We start from the raw sequence: 20,285 nt of genomic DNA, 5'->3' as shown, positions 1-20,285 counted from the left end.
ATTTCTTGGTTTTTGTTGTCTGCTTTTGTTTTCTTTTGTTTTCAAATCTGAACTATCGCTACACCTTCCACATCCAAACTATGTTGAAGCTTTTATTATTTCAATACTATGACAAAAAACACGTTTCACACTAAAATAGTCACGCACCCACAGTGCACAAGCTTGCAGATCTAAAGTAGGATTAAAAAAAAACCCAACAAAACAAACAAAACAAAGGAAAACAAAACAAAAAACCAAAACCAAACCAAAACCCCAACAGAAGGAACATCTCTATACAATGGGCTGGTCTTAGCCTATATTCCTCTGCCTTCCTTCTGCTCAAGCCTCCCCTGAAATCTCCAGTGTTATTCCATGACTCCCAAAGATAAGCTGCCCTCCAGAATGGGAACACAAGCCCTGCCTCAGCCCCTTTCCCAGCTGCTCCAGACAGTGCCAGGACAAGTGAAACCAGTGGGAGCCTTGGCCTCGATTTCCAAGCTCTTGATTTCACAGTGTGGACTCTGCAGAGCGCACGGGGTGACTCGACACACATGATGTGATAAAGCAGAGTATTTCGGCTGGAAGGGACCTACAACAACCATCTACTCCAACTGCCAAGGGAGCCAGCTCTGCAGGAGAGGCCCCACACGCTGCCAACACCCTTGTGCAAAAGTCTTGGCTTCCAAATCAGCTTTGTAGGCCAAAGGAAATGGCCTTTACTGACATACCAAGGAGCAACTGATGTTGTTGAGCATCTGAGACGAGACCAGACCAGCCCTAACTGTACAATCTCCCTTCTGCTTCTCAAAGCTCTGGGAGGTGCCATAAAGGAAAGGGGAGAATGTCCTAAAAAAGCAGAGATGATATTTCTCTTATGCAGTCAGGCCCAGGTCCAGCAAGGGACTTAAAACTGAGTAAATTAAAGGAGTGTCACCAGCAAGGCTCTCCAAGTTCAGCCTGTTTTCTGTGGGTTGCTGGATACAGACCCTGATTGGTGACAAGTGTTTTGAATAAACCCCCACCCCACCCCCAAAAAAACCCCAAGCCAAAATCCCAGCATTACTTTTCTTCTTACTCCAGTAAGAAATAATAATAATAATAATAATAATAACAATAATAATTAAGAAAAGATAAAGGGGAAACAACTACTGTAAACATCTGGTTTTTTTTTTTAAATGTCTCCCTTTGCAAAGCAAGCATGCTGCTAACCTAGTGTCTAGAGACTGTATTGAAAAAAAAAAAAAGGCAGCTATTTTACATTTAAACAACAAAAGTTAAAAAAAAAGTCAATTGTAAACACTGGAAAGAACAAAAGTTGGCAAAAATTAACATAAAATTTAAAGAAATGGGGAGTCTGAATACTGCAAATTGAAATATATCCCCCCGAAGCTGCAATTTTGGCATTCTTCCTAAAAAAAAACAAAAAAAGAGAGATAATAGTAAAACCCAAATAAATGTCTTACATGGAGAACAGAATTCAGTCACAAAGGGCTCAGGACGCTTTGCCTACTGAACAAATACAAGGTGAACAGAAATTATAACTTATTTATGAGGCTTTACATATTGCAAACTCGACTGAAAAGTATAAAAATAAATTGTGGACTTTGTTCATTAAGCACCAGCTGTGCCGAGTGGCCCAGTGGTTATATCTGCTATACTAACCAAGGGAAGAGCAGGGTCTTTTTTCTTAATTTTTTTTGGTCTTTTTTTTTTTTCTTTCTTTCTTTTTTTTATCTCCAGGTGATGTTGAGCTTCCCAGCCACGTTGCAAATGGCGTTTGGAATTGTTGCTGATTTGAATACCCACAGGGTGAGCTAAGCCCTGCTGTGGTTCCGGGTTTAACCCTGGTTTTAAAATGTACTTCTTTTTCAAAGCAAGTGCACAACAAATAGAACCTTTCTAGAAAGCTTCAAAAGGAAAAACCAAACCAAACCAAAGAAACAAAAAGAAAAACCAAACCAAAACCAAAGAGAAGAAAAGAACAAGAGATATTCCCCCCCCTCCCTCCCCCCGTTTACGTATTTTCTGTTTTGTTTGTTTTTTAAAAAAAGGCAACAGACACTAGAGGAATGAGATGTGGTTTGTGTTTCAAATGCTTCGGTGAAGTTGTTCTGTCATTTGTTTCCATCTGTGGCTGATCATGCTTTGCTCTCATTCTCATTTGTTTGTGTGGCTTCATTGGGGACCGTCTTGACTTCTGCTGGAGGTGTCTTCGTTTCCGTTGCTTGCACTTCAGATTTGTCTTCTACTGGGATTTTCCTGAAGGAGAATCACCAAAATGACAGTTTAGAGGCAGAGAAAGACATTATCCTGACCCGAGGGTGCTGTGACTGCTCTCTCTCCCTGACAGGGTGACACTGCCTTAACCATTTGCCTGTTTAAGGACAAATCCAGAGGTCTCATGCTTTTCTAGTGCCACGTGGCACCAGTTTCTGCCCTGATGGAAGCTCTGAAGGGCCCCACTGACCTGTCAGGACACTGAACTTGGGTGGCTGTGCTCAGTGATCTGCAGGAACTCAGCACCTCTGAGCACAGCACTTCCTTTGCATCTGTTTCTGATCTCTGTCATAAGCCAATAACCTACCATGGCGAGAGCTGCATAAAGTCTAAAGAATAACATTTATACTAAACTCTCGGGTTTGTCTTTTCTCTGCTCCCCTGGCACAGCCTGTTCCTGCTTTCCTCCTGGACCTTTAAAGCCAAGCCCTGTTTAGCGGGTTCACAGGCGAGTTAATTAGCTAAGGAAACAATGAGATTAGTTAAGAGAACACCCAACAAGAACACAGCACAAGCACCAGGGCACAAGGGACACAGCACACGACCAAGAGAAGATTAAAGGCAGCCGTACTCGGTCTTGGCAGGTGCAGCAGGTACAGAGCTGTCTGCAGTGGAAGAGGCAAGCTCAGCAGCTTGCCCACTAGTCACACTGGCAGGAGTAGAAGTGCCAAGAGCTGCAAAAACATCCTTTGCAAGATCAATGTCTGGTGTCTTGAAAGTCCCTTCGTCCATTTTAAAGTCCTCATTCTGGGAAGGGTTTGTGGTGCTGCTTGAAGCAGCCTCGCTCTTCAGATTGCTTGGGTTCTTGGTTGTCTCTGCTGGGCTCTTCACTGTACTGGGCTGCACAGCTTCCTTCTCAGGGCTCTTGGTGCTTGAGACCTCCTGCTTGGGCTCTGATGGAGCTGGAGGGCTAGTGAGGTTTGCAGGGCTTGGGGCAGCTGCTTTGTTACCAGCTGCCACTTTGGAGGTCTCGGCCACGTTAGCAACAGCACTGGGGCTGAGCACTGCACCTTGGTTGGACAGGACACTCGAAGACAAGTTAGTAGCTGGAGCAGAGTTTGGGGTATCACTGAGATCAACAAGGGGGGCCACTTTTGGGGAGGAGGAGGATGGTGGTGAAGAGGCTGAGGCAGCTGCCCCTTTGGCTGGAGAAGCCTGGCCAGGAGACATGGAGTTTGAGTCAGGAATGGCTGTGGCTGGCAGGGCAGCACTGGAGGTCAGCGTGGTGGTCTCGCTGGTGGGGCTGTTCTGAGCAGTGGCAAAGGTTTCAGTGATAGTGTCAGAGTTAGTGGTGCCTGTGGTGACAGAAGGCAGCATGTCCTCAACGGTAGCTGCGGTGTCGGCGGGGTGCCTGCAAAGAGGACAGGAGCAAAGAGATCGAGACAATGAAGCTGTAAATGACAGCAGGGGAAGGGGAGCAGAGCAGAGAAGGCAGGTGGGTGGTGCAGCAGGAGGGCACGTGGTTACAACACAGAACATGGAGAGGAACTCAAGAGGAGCAGAAACCTTCCCGAGGTCATTTGTGCAAAGGGGAGCATGGGCTGGTGGGAATGACTGAGGAATCAGCAGGAAGAGAAAGAGAGCAAAGAGGACATGTCCTTCAGGAGTGGTTTGCTCACCCAGGTTCTGGTTCAAGTCTTAGCCAAACATCACCCTGTCAGCTTGCAGAGACTCTTCTCTTTTAGCCTAACTTTCCTCTCAGCCTCTTCCACCTAACTTCACAAGGAAGCTTGCTACCCGTTCCCTGAGCTGGCAGCCACGTGCCAGATGTCACCACACAACAAGGTCCCAGCACAGGACCCTGGAATCCACTCCCTCATCTTGGCCCTGCTTTTGGCCTGCAAATCTAAGACCTTCATCAAACCACATGGAACATCATTCTTTTTCTCCACACACGTCATGCACACAGACATGTATGTACACACACATCCATGCCTGCAGCTTTGGGGCGATTCCTGCCCCTTGGACCAGATTCCAGCCTGTTGGGCAGGCAGGAATGAGGTTTCCTTTCACAGTCTCCAACAGCGCAACTCATGCTTATCAGCCATGATGTAGCACTGGTTCCATTAACCAATACATGGATGTGAGGCTGGAAAAACAGATGGTTTATTCCATGAGAAGCCAGCGTGCCTGGGAACACCATCTCAGGCTTCCTAACAGGGAGGAAACCTTCACAGAGGAGGATCATTGAGTTAACACTGTGGTAAGACTGGCCAGGAAAATCAGGACAATTCCCAGCTATTCCTCAGTGCTGCTCGTGGACACAGCCTCCCTTCTCCCCTCACCTCACAGAATTCCAAGAAAGCCATTTTCCCCAGTGGGCCCCACTGCTAATCTAGCCAAAGGAGGTGAGCAGGATGCAGGTGGAAGAGCCTGATCAGCTCACCACCGGGATGACTCTGCAGCAGTAAAGGAACCCAACTTGTGCCATCCACACCAAACCTGACCCAAACGTCAACACGTATCTCAGCAGCTTCCTAAAGCAAGTTCCTCACTGGTGGTGTTCCAAATGGAGTCTGGAGATAATGACCTTTCTTCCTCTCTTCATGCCATGAATCATGGGCATGAGGGATCAGGGACTATGGGGACTGAGTGAGGACAATGCAGTGGCCCTGGGCTATGATGGGCTAGTGCCAACATACTCTGGCTCGGTCAGCGGGGTGGTCTCGTTGGGCTCTGTGTGCTTCCCCCCATCGTGGTTGGGGGTCCTCTCCTCTTCAGTCCGCACCTCCACAATAGGCTCCTTGGACTCATCTTTCCTGTAACAAGGGAATGACACGGAGATTGGTTCCCACTCACCCCAGGGATCCTCCTGCGAAGACACGCTGCAAACGTCGCCAGTGAAGGACAGAAACAGGCTGGCCTTAAACTTCTTTAGTCACCCCCTTCCAGTTACGACCAAAACACCACCGTGAGGTCCAGCAGCTGGACCAGCCACTTGATGGCTACTAACAGCAAGAGGACAAAAACAGAGGAACTTCTCAAGAAACCCCTTCCTGGGCAGAAGCGGAGCGGCCCCAGAGGTGAGGAACCCACAACCCCCTAAAACAGCTTCTTCTCCAGAGCTGCTGAGGGGACACACTGACCAAAGAGAAGGAGCAACAGTGAGGTAGGTGAGGACAGTACTCACGAGAAGGCTGCTTTGCCCTCCTCCATGTCCTTGCCCTTGGCTCCTGGGCCGGATTTGCCACACAAGTTGACAGCAATGCACATCAGGAGGCCACACTTGTTCAGGAAGTAGCAGGTGACATCCACAGCCACCAGCAGCAGCACAAAGACCACAATGAGAATGCCCACGATGGCTGCAGTCCCCAGGCCTGATGTAGGGCTAGTGCTGGCTTTAGAGACCAAAAAGAGAAGAAAAGAAAACATTATGGTTAAAAGATGAGCTGGGGCTAGTGAGGGCTCAAATCTGGCTACGCTGAGGTTGCAGGCAGGGGGACTTCAAGAAAGTTCACCCTCTGCCTGGCACCCTTCTGCTCTAACCAGTGCTTTATCCTCAAGACATGCAGGACAATCTCCCTGAAACAACAGGTCCACTTGGACCTAGTGGGGCTTTTCTCATCTCTGTGGGCTGGGGCCTGGCAAGCAGACTTCAGAAACCTCTTCCACCATAACAGATTCCCAGCTGGGGCTCTGAAAGGTTCCTGTTCCCTTTCACCACCTCCTCAAGATGAAGGCTGTGTCCAGGGTCCACAAAGACTTTGGCACTGCCAGCCTGGCACAAGGACACGTGCAGTCTAGACTCTGTAGCATGACTTGCCCTGGTGGGACACAGAGCACTGGGTGATACCTGTGGAGCCTCAATTAGCCCCTCTGGTGGTGAAAACAAGAGGAGGAATTAAAACTGTTGCTCAGGTAGGACCCAGCCACCCAGACCTGGGAAGCTTCTCATGTCCTATCCAGAGATTGCTGAGCTCATGGGACACTGCTCTAGGAGTGTTGTGGCTGAGGTCCTGACCACCATCCCAGCAGCCTTCTGAGGAAGCAGATGGGAAAGACAAGCAGACTGTCACTGTTGACATTGTCCTGGTCACAGCAGCTGCCTCCTCCACCACAGCTCCTCAGCTATAGAATAGAAAAAAAATACCTTGCCTTTTCCAGCAGACCAAAGGACAGCAGGTCAGAGGTGGTGTTGGAGGCCTAGGAAATGCTTGGGGTTGCCCACACAGAACTAACTTCAGAGGAAGTGCCTTTAACTTTTTGTAACCTTGTAAAACACTGAGTACTTTCTTAGAACCAGGAATGGATGAACACACTGGTTAATCCTGACAAAGCCTTTGATCATCACAAAACCAACAGGCAAAGCCTTGAATGTTGCCAGCTGCAGCTTCCCAGCCTCCTTCTACCATACCCTGAACACAAACTACTTTTTGTTCCCCTTGTTTGATTCGAACAACTCTTCCCCAGCTGCTGATCTGCAGGCAGAACATTTGGATGGTGGCTCACACAGTTCAGCACCGACCTCTGGTGACTTTGGAAGGTGGAGAGACCATTTCCAGGGCCCACAGACAGAGCCATACCCTCTGCCCCACATTTTGTTACTTTAAAATAGGAGAAAAACCACAAGGCAGGTAAGTGCTGCTTCATGGGATGACCCTGGTATGTGGCAAGGAATCCAGACTCCAACAGGACAGTTTCTTTCTGCATTTGACTGTAACTAGGAGTCCCTCTGAGGAACCCAACTCTGACACATCATAAGCCCATGAAATGCTCAGCAGAACATTTGTGTCACAGAGCAGAGCCCTGCCAGCACCTTACAACAAACTGCATAATTACAGGAATTAATCACCCTTTGATGCAAGCAGGGAGTGAGGAGGTCAAGCATTTTCCCTCTTCTAATGTATTCAGGACCCCTGCATGGATCACTCTGTCATTAACGTGTTCCTGTTCACACCAGCTCCTGGGGAAAAAGCTAAAGACATGGCAAAACTTTTCCCCTCAGCCACATCATCCTTCTGGGAATGAGCTCCTTGGCAGGCTAGGAAAGGTGCCCTAAGCAGAGCATCACAGACAGGATCACAGGACAGTAGTTTATTTGGATTAATGGAAACAAAGATCCAGTTCTAACCCAGGCTCTCTGCTCCGTGCCCAAGAGCACGAGGTTATCAAACCCACCAAGCATCACTGCTCCCAAAGATACCATTTCTGCCAGAATTGCTGTAAAATAACTCACCCCTCCTTGTGTCTCCCCCCTTTCCAAACCATTACCTTCCCCTCTCTGCCCCAGGGAGCACAAGCAGCCACCAGAGAAGAGGCTGCCAGGAAGAGGAGGAGAGGAGAAGAAGGGCAAATCTGCAGAGGAGTGCCCTTGTTTTTGTGCTATTCTCAGATTTTATGTTTCAGACAATCAAACTGGGCCAAGGTAATTAATTGCCTGCAATGTGTTGGTTTTTTTCCTAGGCTATTAAGAAAGCCCTGCAATCTTCAGATCTCTTCCACTAGTTCTGGTTTTATAAATTCTAATTTCAGGGCTGGGCACATTTGATTAAATTAATCTACAAACACTTTTAAGGACTATTCACTCCATCCTATAACTAAAGATAAGCTAGTATTGTATAAAACCAAACTAATATTTATTCAGTTATTCTCTAATGAGTTTGGTGAGGCCTAAAACAATTCAGTGTACAAAAGAAGTGTCTACATAAACGATGAGGTTGTGGAGGATGAGCTGCTGATGCTGTGTGAGTCCATGTGCACCACCAGTGGGTGCTGCTGTGTAAGGAGATGTGGACAAATCTGAGCTGCTGCAGAGCACATGCAACCTGATGAGCAGCTTTCCATCAATTAATTCCCTTTTGCTGTTCTCACAGCTAAGAGGAATAAATACTTCCACAGGTTAAATAAGGAAACACAAAATGTCAAAGAAATTCTTGAGTTCTTCATTAGAAGGAAGTGAAGAATTTATTAATTACAAATTATTTTTTCAATGGAAAAACTGAACTTTCTGTAAGACTGACCTTTCTGATCACCCTTATTTTACAACGTACAATAAAATGACCCCTTGATTTTAATTTCTGCAACTCTGTGCAGACATTTGCCCTGTGAGAGAGGGCAGAAACTCTCAGTTGTGTCTTCCTAGTGTGGTCTCAGAGTGTGCAGACAATGTCTGGGCACAGGCAGACAAAGAGACAAAAAAGGGATGGAGAGAAGCAGAAACAGCTCCAGGCATTTCAAAGGTCCTACAACATTTGGCAGAAGAGAGAACAAACAAACCAAACAAAAACTCATTTCATCCGTCTAAAATGAAAAACCCCTCAAACCCAGACGAAAAGCTGCTTGTTCTAACAGCTTTAATTTGCAAACCTTTCAAAGTGTCCTTCAGACAGGGGCTGCCACATTTTCCAGAGCTCACTCTCTGACTCTGTGCACAGTTTGTAGCAGAGAAAACCAACACTTGAGCAACCTCCTGTTCCATGGGACAACAGGGGCTGTGCCTGCACAGACTGAGGCTCAAGGACTGATGGCTGCTCTCAGCCCAGCTACTGGCTGCAGCTGGGTAGCAGAGGCACACCCAGTCTCTGGAGCATTTCTGCCAAGAGAGGAGGACAATGGGTATTTCCCCACGCTACTCGTGAGCTCTTTTCAGGACTGGAACAAACCCTGCGCGGCTCAGGACTCTGCTCCTGGCTCTGTTGCTGTCCTATGACTGCCTCCTTTCCCAAGGACGGAAAGAGGAATATGAGCTTACAAAAACCTCTAAGTAAGGAGTGAGACCCACAAAGATCCTCTTTTCAGGAGTGATGAACAGCTCCACAGCCTGATCTCTGCAGCTGCCCTTCCTCTGCACCACTGCAGAGCAGACACCTCAGAGCTGCTCCTTCCACTCCAACAGCTTCAGGAGTCTCCTGAGCTCCAAAAACTTCTTTGCATCTAGAAACTAGGTGTGAACCATTGCAACTGATCCTGCTGGAGCAGAACGTTATCAAACCAGGCCTTCCTGTAATATGAAGGTGGCCAAAGAAATGCTGTGACAGACACCTTTGAAAATATGTGGAGTCTTAGCAAGGGGAGGCTGACCCAGCTTTGCAGTGTAATGATGACTTTGGCTTTTCTTCAGTAACTCTGAGATGTAAACTCAAAAGATCCAACCAAAATCTTCTCTCCTCTAAACCACTGGAGGTGAGTTTGTTGGCTTTTGGGTTTTGTTTTTCAAGAGATCCACATGCTTGTGTGTGCAGCCCCTGCACAAAGTCTGCATTGGTAATTTAGACAGAAAAGCAGCTCACAAATCAGAATGAACAAGGTCTCAATAAACACAGCAGAGACTCACGTGCAGAGCAGTAAACACAGGGCTTTTTGTTTGTCCCCATCAGAAACGTGCTAGAAAGAATAATCCCCCCCAAGACAACGATGGTATTTCACACATTCTGCACAGACAGTTCAACAACTACACCAACAACTTCAGCTTTTGCAGCCTCAGTCTCTCACTCACAGAAGAAAACACACACACACCCATTTTCAGAGCATCTGAGCCAAAAGGATTTCCCATCACCAGGACAATTCATGAGGGTTTTGTTGTTGTTGCTTGGGGTTTTTTTGGTGTTGTTTTTTTTTTCTTTTAAGTAAGAACAAGAGAAAAGCAAAAAAGTCAACTGAAATTTGATCAACAAACTGCAACACACAGAACTTGCTAACAGAGATGCATTATATTGCACCAATTTACACGATGGATTAATCCTGACTGATAGTGTCACATGCACAGTTAACCATGAATATTATGAAGGATCAGTAATAATAATAATAATTATTTAGCTGGTAACTCAATAGGTAACTTGATCCAAGCTAATATTTCCTGTTAAATGGCAAGAAAAGGGCTCTATGAAGTTGCTAATACAGTAGTGGAAAATCAGAAAATGTTAGACAAGCTTCCATTGCCAATTTAGATGCTGAAGGGCTGCATGATGCCCCAGACTCACTACAGATCCTGGCTGCACACCAGGGGCAAATGAAAATTGCAAGGATTCAACCACATCAAGAAGACAGACAGACACATCTCTCCAGTGCAATTCCCACAAGATGTTTATATTCAAACCACCACAGCAGGAAAACCTTCTCATGGCCATCAATTTGAATCCACATGCAAAAGCCCACAGAGACATTTGGGCAACCAGAAGGATTATCTCTGACAGATCTTCTCTCTCTTTTTATAGCCCGTGGGTTTAGGTTTCTGGAGGGAGCTTTACAAACTTCTGCACAATAGAAGTGGTGATCAGCACCAGATGTGCAGAGCAAGCAGTAAAAAGCAGTATCTTAAAAGGCTTTCCATATTGTACCTTCCTTTGAGGAAAAACAGCGAGCAAATAACAACCAAAACATTTCTTTCTTTATATCCATTAAAAAGGGGAAATTCATTACAAGTGAAAAAAAAAAAAAGGTTAAAGAGAAAGAACTTGGCTTAAACCTTTTTTCCTTGTTACAAAATACTGACTCTTTCAAATTACACTTTTTTTTGTTCTTTTTTGTTTGTTTTGATTATTTTTTTCTTTTTTTTTTTTTTCCTTTCTCCTGAACTGACAAGATCCTCTGAAGCAAAATGATCTGCCTTGGAGGGACCCAGGCCTTCTCAAGCAAATATTGCTTTATTTTAAGTTTCTAACAGAGCAAAAGCAGAGTCACTGCAGAAAGAAGCAATGAAACAAAGGAGGACGACGTTGATGGACTTCCCAAGGTCGCTGCAGGTGCCAGACAATGGTTCCCAGGAGGGGGAAATATGGTTGTTTAAAAACAAATTTGGTGTATGTGGCAAGCGTGGATGTTTCCCCGTGGGATCCAAGGTGACATGTATGACGACAGACATAGGAAAGGAGTAAAGGGAAGGAGGGGAGGGAAGAAAGGACCAGGAAGAAAAAGAAAGAAAGAGAGAGAGAGAAAAAGAGAGAAAAATAGATAAAAAAAATTAGGTCATAAATATAGAAAACATAAGCTTCAAAGGTTTATTTAATTTTGTAAATTAAAATGGTTCAAGGTTAAAGAAGAGCAGCGTTAGCACATTCACCCCACACCAGGGTGGGCTCAGCTCAGCAATGTCCAAAGCTGCAGAGCAGGGGCCAAGTCAGGGTTTTAGGGGGGTTGCAAGCAAATGAGATTAAAAATGATGGAACAGAAGGCTCAGTGAGAAACACAAGAAAACGGTTATCTGGTATTTGAAGGGACAACACTGCCTTTCCAGACAAAAAAAGGAACAAAGCTTCTGTGTAGCAGACAATCCAGCTGACTGGCCCAGCCCCTCCCCAGACTCTGTTGTCCCCAGGTCTTAGATTCTAGATCCAGGTGATCAAAACCCTAGAGAAGCAAGAAGGTCTCAAGAATACAGGACTGACTTTTCCATTTAGCTTTCCAGCTGCTTCTAACGTACTTTAATGCAATTATTAGTATTATTACTGAAAATAATGCCCTTACCCTTCCAGCCACCTCAAGGACACTGTACAGGTGATGGTAACAAAGGACTCTACATAATAAACACACATTTTGCCTGCAGGAAGCTCCCAGCTATTGCTGTCAAACAGATGAATGTCATGTCAGAGGAATTGCCTCTGACTTCTCCTGTGTAGCCCATTTACAAATAAAAATGTAAAAGTTAATGCCATGACAATTACAAGAGATGCTAAAGGAAAATACTAGCAAGGAATCATTTCAGAGAGGCCAAGTTACATCTGTGAACCCATTGGATTTAGAGGGCTCAGTGGCTTCTGGGCTCATTGCTCCTCCCATTGCCATGGGTACAGGATGAACACTGGGTATTCCAAAGGCAGCAGCTTTCTCACAACTTGCTAATACACCCGTGCAGGACAGCCCAGCAGTCCCAGCCAGATCTGCTGTCCCTTTGGGCAGGTACCAAAGGCTACCAGAGAGAATCACACAGGAAGGCAACAAAGGCTGCACACAAAGGAGTGTGGAGGAACAAAAAGACTGAGCAGTACTTGTCCCTTACCCTGGGGAGATACATCCCAGTGCAAAGGAACCACTTTCTTCTGCTTCCAACCTACCACATTTCACTGCTCAGCTCTACACTGACCTTCCAACACTCTTTGCCCAACTACCCTCCCTTTCCCCTGCCACATCAATCACAGTTGTCCTTCAAATATGTGAGGGTGCTGAGTATTAGAGCTGTGGACAATGAGAATCAGAGAGTAAGATGCTTAATGAGTTACTGAGGCTCCTTCCACTCAAAACTACAGCCTTGTTCCAACACACACCCCAGTGACTCTTTGCCTCTTCCTCCCTATCCTCTTCCTCCCCACCAGACACTTTTCTAGACCCAACCAACCAGGCCACTCATCTGTGTGCTTAACAACAGGATCTGGCTTAATCAGGTGGAGTTCCAGCATGCAAACTGCACCAGATCTCAGCTGCTTCCTTCAGACAGGGAGTAGGGGCAGAAGGGCAGACCAGGGATTGAATTCTCAGTGCAAGGGAAAGACTGAAGAAAACTACTTGTTCTGAAGAAAAACATGAGACTGAGTAGACAATCTGGAGGACAGAATGAAATAAAGTCATTCCCTTCCATATGGACTGTCAGCACCAATCTTGGCAGGAACTTGCTTAACTCTGTGCAGTGAGGACTTCTCTTGGCTGACTTTGAAGTTCTTCCATCTGCTTTTACACAATGAGAACTCTAATTTGCAGGTAGCCCAGCAAAGAAACACTACCTGTCCTTTCAACACCCTCCATCAAGCTGCTACACTCCTGACATCTCAGCTAACAGGGTCATAGCCCTTGTGCCTCTACCTCACTTTTTAAGCAGGCTAATAAGTACAGTCTGTCTGAAACAAGAGTTCCCAGCACTATTCTAATGCTATTTAGTTACTTTTCCCTAATGCTCTACTAAAAATTAAACCAGTACTATTTTAAAATGACTCAAATTTGACCTTAATTTCATTTCATAAAAAACCTAGAGAGGAAGATTTTAACCTCCTCCCTTTCCAACCACTAGCAAACTCATTCTGGCTTTATTTCTCCACAGGCTGAGCTGGAAGGACAAGCCAAGAGTGGACAAGCCCAAAGCAAATTTGGAAGGGGAATCAATTTACACGGTGACAAGCATCACCCAGAGATCTGAACGGTCTCTTCTGCTTTAGTTTAAAATGGGAATCCCACTTTCTGGTTTCAGAAAGCGTTTTATATCCGCTGCTTTCCTGGCAATCCTGTCAACCCTGACCCAAAAGCCAACATTCCCTGCAAACAGTCAGACCAGGATTTGCCAGGCAGCATTCCTGACTGCGCTGCTGACGCTGCCCACACGGTGGGGTGGGCTGCAGTACAGGTATGGACATGGCACAAACTCAGCTTGAATGGGGAACCAACCGTGAGAATGGCTTCAAGCAAGCAAGTTGTCAGGGTTACTCAGGCACATTAAAGGCTGCAGCACTCTTGCATTAATTGGAAGCAGAAAACAATGGAAAAGCTGGTGGCTGCTGTACCTGGGATGACCGTGGGCTGCGGGGAGGTCCGGAAGGCGTAGTGGGCAGGCTTGGACTTGCCCTGCTGGTTCTCAGCAATCACATACACCTCATACTCTGCATTCCACTCCAGGGCCTTCAGCATGACGTGGTCGCTGCCCGACGGGAGCCTGATCTCTGGTTTCCATTCTGGGGAATGTTTCTGCAGGACCACGAGGTGAGAGGAGGCAAAACACAGCACAACGTTAGCAGCCAGCTCTGAGGGCACCGGTGGTGACAATAAGAAAAGCCGCAATAGCTGGAAACTCTTTCTGATGCCCTGCAGAGCTTCACGCTCTCACTGACTGTCTCTCAAGGTCCTGTTGCTCAGGGATGTGCTAAGCAATCTCCCTGACTGGATGGGTTTTGGGGAGGGACTTTGGGTAAGGGCTTGGAATCAGAGGACAAGGGGTAATTAATTAAAACTGGAAGAGGGGAGATTTAGATGAGACATTAGGAAGAAATTCTTTAAGTAGGAAGGCACTGGAACAGGTTGCCCAGGGAGGATGCTGATGTCCCCTCCCTGGAGGTGTCCAAGGCCAGGCTGGATGAGGCTTGTGCAGCCTGGTCTGGTGAGAGGTGTCCCTGCTCATGGCAGGGGGGTTGGAACCTGAGGATCTTTATGGTCCTTTCCAACCTTAACTGTTCTACGATCCTATGGTTGGTTGGTTTGTGTTTTCATCTTCCCATCATAGGAAAAAACACCAAATCCCATCAAACACAAAACAAGGGCCACATTCAGCTTACAACAACACTAGCTACTCATCACACAGATGTTCTTTCCCAGAATCATCTATTTTGCAATCATGGGCAATTCACAATGAGAACCCAACTACAAGATCTCAGCATCAGGGCTGCCTGCCTGCAGGGTGAAGCCTGAGCACTGAAGAGGCTAAACACAAACCAGACTGGAGTCTCGGTCATACTTACAGCTTTGTATTTGATCAGATAGTGTCTAATTGGGGAGCCACCATCATCCTGCTTGATAACATTCACTTTAATGGAGTTTCCATCTTCTCCTATCTGACCTTCCAGTTTGGGTGCGCTGGGTTCCCCTGGAACAATGGTGGGTTTATAGTTAATTGTAAAATGACCATTAGGGAAAAAGTACTCCTCAAAATCAGAAAAAGCCATCATTATACCCAGCTGCCAGGGTGCCAGCCTCACTCTGACCTAGACACAGGGGATGCTGTGTCTGCAGAACAAATATTTGCCAGACCTCAGTATTTCTTACATTTGACAGTTTGTTTTCACCAACAGAAGTTACCATATTGGTGTGTAGCAGGATGGAGTCAGCAAATTAAAAAATCCCCCCCTTCCCCTAGAGCATCCTAGAGCAATTATGAGGTTCTGTTTGTTGTGAAACACTGATGTGAAACACCTGGAAAATGTCACAATAGGAGCAGTGGCAAAAAGGCAGGCTGCTCCTGTGAGGGCAGGTGTAAAGAGCACCACTGAGAAGGGACACTGTGCTTGTCACCATGACCTGTGTCTGCACTGTGACTGCTGGTTAGGATTGATATTTGCTGGGCCAGAGACTCTTTGGTGTGCTCACTCAGATGGGTGTGGAAAAATGGTACAGCTTTCCACTTAGTGTAACTACTGCAATGAATGCAGGCTGGAGAGAACTCTACCCCTCTGCTCTCCTGTAATAACCACTTTAAGAGAAAAAGCTCCTGTTTCCCAATTTGCAGCCCTGGTACCATCAGAAAAGCAGAATGTCACTTGCCACTGCAGGGCACACTGCTTTACAACCACTGCCTTTCACACACACGTCTCCACAAATGCCTTTTTGAGCCAGTTCCTCCATAACCTGCACACCATCTGCAGAGGATGATCCCCAACCCCAGCTGAGGGAATTCCTTCTTGCACCTTTCCTACCACACCTCTCCTAGCACAAGTCAAATGCACAGATTGTCTGATTTTATTGACATCCCCTCCCACTCGTCCCACCTTCAGAAACACTGCAGCAAATTGCTCAACAGACACTTTCTCTTTCTGCTTTCCTATTACCCCAGGGATCAACTGTTTCCCAAGAGCTGTGACAGCCTGTGAATCTGCTATGCAAGAGACATTCTTACTTCTTTGTTTGCTTTGTGGAAACTCATCAACCAAACAACTCCCTGTCCCCAACAACCTAAGTATCAAATTAACAGAAGAACTTGAAGGATGAAAGAGCCCTGGTCTTTCTTCTCCAAAGTGACACAGGCACAAGAAGGCTCAGATCCTGCTGGATGGCAGCGCCTGGATGTTTTTGCTCCATCTGACAAGAGGGCAGAAGGGTTTTGCTTCCCCCGTGCCAATGCTCACCTGAGATTGGAGCTGGAGCACAAAGTGCTGTGAAATACAATTAAAAGGATCCAATTCTGAATGTATCCCAAAGAGAACAATCCCAAAACTCGGAAACTGTGGCATTCATGACTTAAGAGCCTGAATGTAACCAAGTGAGAACAGAACCAGGACACTGAAGTAATAACACTGGTGACTTTTTTAAAAGCTCAGCCTGTTGCCTAGAAGAAAACTTTTAAAAAGAATTAGTTCTGCTACATTACTAGAAGTTCAAGGAAATTATAAGCCAGTAGTTGCACTGAGATCAACTTTGAAAGATAACATCAGTCATGGGAATTTACCCCAGGAGATTCTTCCAGCCCCCAAACCATTCTGTGTCTGTTTATGCTCAGCTACTAACAGAGAACACATGCCTTTCTGACTAGTCAGAGACAGGATCATCTGTGAATATTGTTCAAAGTTGATCTTCACAAGTAATTTGAAGCTCCCTCCCCGCCCCGATCCCCTCCAATGAAAGAATTAAAGCATGGGTTCTTTGTGAAACATTAATGAGAAAACTCTAAGACCCAGAGTGAAACAGCAATTTAAGATGAATTTTACTTTCCTGCAGGTGAACACGTGCCTGTCTAACATTCCTGCTGTTCCAAGAAGCTAAGTACAACCCATGGACACACAGAGTTCTTAGATGTGAGATACATTTGTGTTCCATGCCACAGGAACTTCCTTAGAGACATAAAGAGGGAATGCTCCTTTTTTCCACGTTACACTTTTCCAAATCCCTGCCTCTGCCATAAGCCTGTTACAAGACCCTCAGGATCCAGGTGAACACTCAGGGTTTGTGTCCCAGCCTGTGGCAGGTTTCTCAGGGAAATGCTGGAAGCTTTCACAGTGCACACAGTGCACTGCAGATTGACAATTAAATGGGAACAAGTGAGCTATGGATGAGCAGAAGTACCTCACCTAGGAATACTGAAAACATCAGATCAACCAAGCAGGTAAACATTTTTTTCTTTCCCTAGTCCTAAAAGAAAAATATCACCTCAAAGGTACTGGTTTTGACTACTAAGTTGAATAAACTATTACTGCAATAACTATGGCACAACTATTAACTAATAATTAAACAAGACGAGGAGCAAATGCCTTGTTCTATCGTTTTTTCACACCAGAAACTGGCTCCCAGTAACAACGAGGGCTGGGGCACTCCCATCTGCTTCTTTTGCTGGACACACTGAGCACTTAACACTGCTGGAATGTTCCTGAGTCTGCTGAGCTGCTGCTGTATTTGTGGTGAACTTGAATGGATGGCTTCACTGATCACTAGAGAGGACACGACCAATATACCAATATCTCCTTGGTATTCTCTCCTGTCCTCAGCTCAGAGAGACAGTTAGTGATAACTAAAGAAATCTTGAAGTGATAAGGGAACACTGTACTTACAGAATTTGACCTCTACCTAACACAGGCTGGAATTTTTTTCTAGAGATTGAGCACAAAGACTAAAGTGTGAAAGAACATCCTTTGGAAAGATGCTCATTCTTGATAGATTTTCAATGTCAGAGAAGCTGCTGTACCTTACACACAGCCATGCAATGATTAATCACCCTCTCTGCTGACACTTTTCTTCACTTTGAATTGTCTGGTTTCTAGCTTCCAACTCCTTCCTTCCCCAATAGTTTAATTGCACTTATGCTCTGAGAAACATCTTCTTCAAACAGGAGAACATGGACCACTCTCAGTGAAACCCAAGAGGTACAGCACTGCAAACCCTGGTGAAGAATACTTTTGTTTTCTCTCCATAAATACATGGCATTTAATTTATCTTGGGCAGACAGATGAACTCCAGATACAGGGCTGTAAAATGAAAAATGAGTTAGTGTGCAGTTTCAAAGAAAGGAGGAAGAATTTTAGTGGGATAAGTTTAGTCCAGCAGAGTCAGCATCCCTATAATGAGTCAAAGTGTCAGTAGCTGAAGAGAAAAGGTTGTCATCAGAAGGTTAGAGATGACACTCATGCTCACAGAACATGCATCCTCCCTACAGGATGGGGGCTGAAAGGCAAAAGTGCATTACAGAGGAGAGCTGCATGCCAGGGGATCTGCCATGTGCACTGAGCTGACTGGACAATTGCAGAAATCTGCCTGTTCCACCCATAAAACGTGGGATCCTCAAAGAATGCAGTGTCCCTCTCTGATTAGACCTGGAGCCTTCTCTGCTCCCATCAAATCTGTTCCTTGTGCCCACCTTTGAAAAGCAGCTTCAATTGGTTACCAGACAACTGCAGCACTTGAGACTGAGCTTAAATCCTTGCCCAGCTGGCACCAAAGATCCTGCACAATTAGCACTAGGGGGTAATTCCTGCAACACATGAACAAGGAAGCAGCTGATTTCTGCAATCTTTGACCATCATGTAAACAGGACTAGATTGTGACCTACAGTGTCACAACTGGGCACAAACATCAGCCACACCTATGGAAACTCTCCAGGAATGGTAAAAATACACAGGTAAGAAAGAATAGGCAGGGAGGCTTCAGAATGCACACGAGAGAAGCAAACATAAACAACCAAAATTAAGGAACAAAAACAGAAGAACATGCAAAAACAAGACAACCAAGTCTTCAATCCTCCTGGATTGCAGAGAGGGAAGAGACCAGGAGAAGAGGGGCTGCTCCCATGCAGGCAGTCATGTGGGAAGGTTACTGGTGTTAGTTTTGTTTTCCTGGCAAAGCCCAGCCTAGATCCTTCCCTGGTGCTGCTCCAAGGCAGTGAGGTAACTTCAGAATTCATTGATTGAAAAGAGCCAATTGCTTCCTGGTTTTCAAAATAATTTGTTTAGCTGAGGAAGCAGAAAAGAAGGAGTTTCCCTCCCTCTTCACCTTTAGATGATGCACAGACTATTAACGGAAGTTGTAAAAAATCAGCATTGCAGAAATTCTTTTCACTATCACAGACACCCTTTACTTGGAGACTGATTTAATCTCCGTGAGCTGCACAGGTCAGTCATTTGCTTCTTGATTTCATGAAGAGCACCAGCTCCTGTAACTGCTGCTAATGAGGAGGTCAGATTAAATCTCTTGCCAGGCTCTGGGGTCCTGTGGGAGAGGGACGAGGTGCTCTGGCAAGAAAGGTGCAATAGTAATTCTGATGTGAGGTGGGCAAAGCCCCATCATGTGCTCTGTGGGTACCTAGAGATAAGATTTTATAAAAACACAGTTCTCACTCTAGATACGTGTAAGTTCTACTCACGATAGAAACATTTTCTTCTTGAATCACAATGTGAGGTTCATCAATAACTAAACAGCAGAGATAGGGAATTGTGGAACCTTTTGGTAGACAACTCAGTGTGCAGAGTGTGCATGTCTATGTAGGTATGCACATCTATTTAAATGTAGACTGGAGAGGGTCAGAATGTTGCTAAAGCAACAGGAGACATGGTGGTCATGTTACCTGAGCATCTTGCCCAGACCCTCCATCACCTGGCAGGCTGTGCTTGGGGCACTGCTACCCTGAAAGGCCAAAGGGTTTTTACCACTGGCATTAATACCAGGGGGAGTTTTGGAATCTTCCTGAGATGGTGCCTGCTGGATTCTGCTACTCAAAGAAGCAAATGACTGAGCCAGGTGATTTTTCTCTTGGTGTTTTGTTTGTTTTTTTCCCCTCCACCTTTTCCAGACTCAGTGTAGAAGACTGAAGTTCTTCCCATGCAGCGAGTGGTGAGCGACTTCTCCAAAAGGGCTATAGGAGGATTTTGGAGCGATGGAATTTGGAGATCCCTGGTCATGGACCAGAGGGGAATCCTTACCCCAAAATCTAGGCAACCAATCAGAACAAAGTGTTTTACCTTCTGTTCACCAGCGTGGACGACATCATCAGCACCATGCAAGCCACATGACAAAGCCACATGATACGCACGGACATGATTGGTTGAAAGGAAAGTGGAGGAGGTCACATGGAAAATACAAAAAAATTAAAAAACTGATGTAAACAATGGGCAAGGGAAAAAAATCAATAACAGAATTACAGACTAAATAAAACAGAAACAAAATTAAATTAGCCAGTACATCTCAGAAACACTGGGGAGACGGAAAAACCACCTGGAAAGAGAAGAACATTAAACCACGGAAAGCGCGGCATTATGACCTGGGGAGTGTTAGGCACTGCTGCAGCACTGCTGATTAATAGCAGGTCAAAGAGGAGCAAAAATGATTGTAGAGTGTGTGCCAGAGCTTGGACAGCTGAGGGGATCCACAAGGCTGTTGGGAAGGAAAAGGGAAGACGTTGTTATTCAGGAACAGTCCGGGTG

General features: G+C 45.8%; 1 protein-coding gene across 1 annotated transcript in view; it reads right to left on the bottom strand.

Annotated features, from left to right (window-relative positions):
* Positions 1–2,021: 2,021 nt before the first annotated feature.
* The window catches only part of NCAM1 (neural cell adhesion molecule 1), a 90,207-nt gene continuing 71,943 nt past the window's right edge, over positions 2,022–20,285 (bottom strand). The window contains exons 19-24 of the mRNA XM_051638399.1: positions 14,628–14,752; positions 13,680–13,860; positions 5,387–5,594; positions 4,899–5,015; positions 2,828–3,607; positions 2,022–2,238 (exon numbers count right to left, since the gene is read on the bottom strand). Coding sequence (XP_051494359.1) covers positions 2,118–2,238; positions 2,828–3,607; positions 4,899–5,015; positions 5,387–5,594; positions 13,680–13,860; positions 14,628–14,752 — 1,532 coding nt within the window. The 3' untranslated portion in view covers positions 2,022–2,117. The remainder of the gene's footprint in view (positions 2,239–2,827; positions 3,608–4,898; positions 5,016–5,386; positions 5,595–13,679; positions 13,861–14,627; positions 14,753–20,285) is intronic.

This window comes from Apus apus, chromosome 22 (assembly GCF_020740795.1).
Source record: "Apus apus isolate bApuApu2 chromosome 22, bApuApu2.pri.cur, whole genome shotgun sequence".
In the NCBI taxonomy this organism is placed as follows: Eukaryota; Metazoa; Chordata; class Aves; order Apodiformes; family Apodidae; genus Apus; species Apus apus.
The sequence above is the reverse complement of the archived record's forward strand: the minus strand, read 5'-3'. Positions and strand labels throughout refer to the sequence as shown.